Here is a 5000-nt window from a genome sequence, read left to right on the forward strand (position 1 = left end):
GTCAATTTGTACATAGCATAATGCCCTCTGTAAGCGAACTCGTATGTTAATGAAACAAAATGACGTCGGCAAAGATTCCCTCATAGGGGAGAGGTCAGTCTATCTTAAGAATTTGTGTTGACTTTTCATTAGGTCGGTTGGATAGGAAGATCGAGTTACCAAACCCAGACCAGGAGGCGAGAGCGCGGATCATGCAGATACACTCCAGAAAGATGAATGTCAGCCCTGATGTGAACTTTGATGAACTGTCTCGGTGTACCGATGATTATAATGGCGCCATGTTAAAAGCTGTCTGCGTTGAAGCGGTAAGGGCAGGGAAATTAGCAGCAAAGAGCTGATTCTTAAGTGGAAAACCAATCTTTTCCTTTAATTTGTAATAATAATATCAAATAACAATATTTTGTTATTTGTTTTCAAACGTATTTCATTCACCTGGTATAGCAATGTTTCTCATGACGTCACCCATTGTTATTAAGGGGGTGGCTCTTAACTACCAAACCGCTGCTATGGACTCCTTCAAATAGTCATTTCTCGAATTCCTTTAACTCTGCAGTAATCCTTTTTTTGCCAAGTGTGTTCTATTTAATATTCCTTTGTATGTTTCGACTCACAACCATATTTGGTAAATCACGTGACCAAAACAGAAACTGCCTAAAAACTCAGCGAGTTAACTATGTTTTTCACACATTTTTAACGCAACAGTATGAAAACATTCTAACACAAAATCTGTAGCATGGAGTTTAAAAGAAATAATTTCTCAAAAAAATGATGTCATAAGGCCCTCCTTTGATACACTTTTCAAAATATCAGTTCCATTTTTTGTCCAAATAGAAATTCCTTGCTACAGTTTACGGAAAATTATGGGACGGTTCCCATCCGGTGTAAAAACCACCTCTTTCTTTCGTTTCCTGGGAGCTATTACCTGTTTTTGACTGAAACGCACGGCAGAGTTATGGGACTGGTTGAACATGCTCCTGTTTGAAGAGATGTCAGATTTCCATTGAAAAAGTTACTTCAAAGAACCATCCATGCAATCTTTTTGTAGGGCTCTTCTATGAGGGGTGATCAGGGTCAAAATTCAGTTTTGCTATTCCGCAGTTCGATTTTGCAATGAGACTGCGCTGCTATCTTATTACGCAATTTGTTCTACCTGTTATGACTCGCAAGTTCGTTATTACGAGGTTGAAATACGCCATTTTATAATTACAAATTGCAATACTCCATTCTTATTCAGTTTGCCATTATTACATTTTGCCTTCCTGTTACGATGGTCGAGCTCCAGTTTTGCCGCTCTACTGGTTTATTCTGTGAACAGCAGTTTGGCGTTCAAAGTCAGTTTTACTTCGTCTGTACGTCTTTCCCAATTGCTACCTGTGTTCCGTTATGCAATTCAGTTGTTCTGTTACGCTGTTCAGTTGTGCTGTTACGCTGTTTAGTTGTGCTGTTACGCTAACCCCGCGCGGTCCGAGCTGGACGTGCGAGGACTCAGAACGAAAGCTCACTCCAATTCAAGATGGCGATGGCTTTGTTATTGTTGTCGTTCTTTGTTTTCTATGGAACCAGTGGAAACCATACAAAAAATACCTTCAATATGTTTTTGAGATTACAGTGCTTTTAGGTGTCTCCGTCAACTGTGAAGAGAAGCTTGCGTTGTCTGTTTCTGCGAGTTATGCTGTGATAGCAGGTAAAGATTTGGATCATATAGTTTTAGCGATTGTTAATGACTTTCCGAAGTGTGGTTATAAGAGAATGACTGGTTTTCTGCTTGCAAGTGGACTTAGTGTTTAGCAAAGAGCGGATCCGAGAGTCAATGCGTCGTGTTGATCCAGAAGGAGAGTAATTGAAGGGCATTACAGCTTAATACCGTTAATAGGAGACAGTGTACACTCACCCCTAGTATTGTGAAACATTGACACCAATCACAAGCCTAAAAGGTTAAAAGGTGTTAATTATAATGACTGGTCAAGGTATACATGTCAAACTGCACTACATACCTCAAATGATAAGAGTTCCCATCTGAAGCAAGTGGTACATTAATCGTGTGGAAGAAAATGAGATCATGTAAATTTATAAGGCAAAAACATATTGAGCAACTTTGTACCACATGGAGACTAATTTATACACTTTAATAAAATGCAAATAATGCAAGACGTTGATTGTGCACACTCCTGCCAGCAACTTTACTACCCTTATCTGGTCTTCTATCAGGATGTGAGAGCATACATTATGTAATATCATCATTTTCCCTTCTTTATCTGTTTTCACCCTCGAGGGGAGACCGTAACATGCTACAGCAGTTGAAATTTCTTCAAAAGCAGTTATAGCTGTTGTTATCATGAAAGCTGAGATACAATGTCAATTCGACTATAGCCATCAGTGAAGCTATGGATCACAAATCTTCATCTGCAAAGCCCTTGTCGTTTGGAAGTAAATTAAAGAGCAGACTACCTGGCTGAAAGATGAAGCACTAAGGTTTTGTGTTTTACAAACCTATTGTTCATAGGATTAAGGGACATTCATGTACTGAACGAAGTGGTAGATGTATTATTCAAAATCCAGATCCATCTGACAATTTATATTAGAACGAGAATGAGGAGAGATCAATTAAGATAATTAAGGTAAACGTTATTAAAACCAAGTTTAGACCTGGGTATAAGTGTCTACTTGGATCTGTTGTAGCTTAAAGGGCCTATGTCACGGTATTTTAGAATGATTTGGCAAAATCTTTAGTTAATCACAAATTTTAAACCCGAAAACGGTTATCTAGAATTCCTTTACAAAAATGCAAATAATGCAAGACGGGGTAAGGTAAATGTTGCTGAAGGCAAGTTTTGGTTTAATACAATAAAAAAAGTTTCAAGCATTTGGGCTCTATTTCACATATGTAGTCAACATTAAAAGGGCTATGCCATGCATGATTAATTTCATTCCACTCAAGACTCAAAATAACCACTTAAAACTTAAAAAAAAGAAAAAGAAAAGAAATACGAATAAAGCTAAAGAGATACATGGATAGGATAAAAGTAACGAGAATGAAACGGATTTTACAATAGTTTATTAGAATTTCCCTGTCTAACGATAATTTTCTTTCCAAGGATTGTTTCATTTTATTGGTAAAAGAATTCTAGATAACCGTTTTCGGGTTTAAAATTTGTGATTAACTAAAGATTTTGCCAAATCACTCTAAAATACCGTGACATAGGCCCTTTAAACTACAACAGATACAAGTAGACACTTATATACCCAGGTCTAAACTTGGTTTTAATACTTACTTGATCTCTCCTCATTCTTGTTCTAATATAAATTGTCAGATGGATCTGGATTTTGAATAATACATCTACCACTTCGTTCAGTACATGAATGTCCCTTAATCCTATGAACAATAGGTTTGTAAAACACAAAACCTGATGGCTATAGTCGAATTGACATTGTATCTCAGCTTTCGTGATAACAACAGCTATAACTGCTTTTGAAGAAATTTCAACTGCTGTAGCATGTTACGATCTCCCCTCGAGGGTGAAAACAGATAAAGAAGGGAAAATGATGATATTACATAATGTATGCTCTCACATCCTGATAGAAGACCAGATAAGGGTAGTAAAGTTGCTGGCAGGAGTGTGCACAATCAACGTCTTGCATTATTTGCATTTTATTAAAGTGTATAAATTAGTCTCCATGTGGTACAAAGTTGCTCAATATGTTTTTGCCTTATAAATTTACATGATCTCATTTTCTTCCACACGATTAATGTACCACTTGCTTCAGATGGGAACTCTTATCATTTGAGGTATGTAGTGCAGTTTGACATGTATACCTTGACCAGTCATTATAATGAACACCTTTTAACCTTTTAAGCTTGTGATTGGTGTCAATGTTTCACAATACTAGGGGTGAGTGTACACTGTCTCCTATTAACGGTATTAAGCTGTAATGCCCTTCAATTACTCTCCTTCTGGATCAACACGACGCATTGACTCTCGGATCCGCTCTTTGCTAAACACTAAGTCCACTTGCAAGCAGAAAACCAGTCATTCTCTTATAACCACACTTCGGAAAGTCATTAACAATCGCTAAAACTATATGATCCAAATCTTTACCTGCTATCACAGCATAACTCGCAGAAACAGACAACGCAAGCTTCTCTTCACAGTTGACGGAGACACCTAAAAGCACTGTAATCTCAAAAACATATTGAAGGTATTTTTTGTATGGTTTCCACTGGTTCCATAGAAAACAAAGAACGACAACAATAACAAAGCCATCGCCATCTTGAATTGGAGTGAGCTTTCGTTCTGAGTCCTCGCACGTCCAGCTCGGACCGCGCATGGTTAGCGTAACAGCACAACTAAACAGCGTAACAGCACAACTGAACAGCGTTACAGAACAACTGAATTGCATAACGGAACACAGGTAGCAATTGGGAAAGACGTACAGACGAAGTAAAACTGACTTTGAACGCCAAACTGCTGTTCACAGAATAAACCAGTAGAGCGGCAAAACTGGAGCTCGACCATCGTAACAGGAAGGCAAAATGTAATAATGGCAAACTGAATAAGAATGGAGTATTGCAATTTGTAATTATAAAATGGCGTATTTCAACCTCGTAATAACGAACTTGCGAGTCATAACAGGTAGAACAAATTGCGTAATAAGATAGCAGCGCAGTCTCATTGCAAAATCGAACTGCGGAATAGCAAAACTGAATTTTGACCCTGATCACCCCTCATACTCTTCTACTAAAAAGCTTGCTTGACAACCATTGTCTTGTCAGAACCCATCTTATCTCCATTTGTCTCTTCTAACCGTGATCCCTTCGACTTTGTTGAATGATGTTGAACGACCGCTGTGGTGTGGAAACGGTTTCAACACATCATCAGCATTCGATTCAACGGAGCTTCACGAGAGGCCGGGTATTCAGTCCCAGGCTGAAGCTGCGGTTGTTTCCATGGATACGGACATGGATACGTCATTGAGAAACCGATTAGTGCGCACGCGCATAC

At 38.4% G+C, this 5000-nt stretch overlaps 1 protein-coding gene across 1 annotated transcript in view; it reads left to right on the forward strand.

Moving 5' to 3' along the window:
- Window positions 1–5000, forward strand: part of LOC138018570 (26S proteasome regulatory subunit 6A-B) — a 25088-nt gene that overhangs the window by 18635 nt on the left and 1453 nt on the right. Inside the window, exon 17 of the mRNA XM_068865262.1 lies at window positions 133–305. Within this exon, the coding sequence (XP_068721363.1) occupies window positions 133–305 (173 nt within the window). The remainder of the gene's footprint in view (window positions 1–132; window positions 306–5000) is intronic.

This window comes from Montipora capricornis, chromosome 10 (assembly GCF_036669925.1).
Source record: "Montipora capricornis isolate CH-2021 chromosome 10, ASM3666992v2, whole genome shotgun sequence".
Classification (NCBI taxonomy): Eukaryota; Metazoa; Cnidaria; class Anthozoa; order Scleractinia; family Acroporidae; genus Montipora; species Montipora capricornis.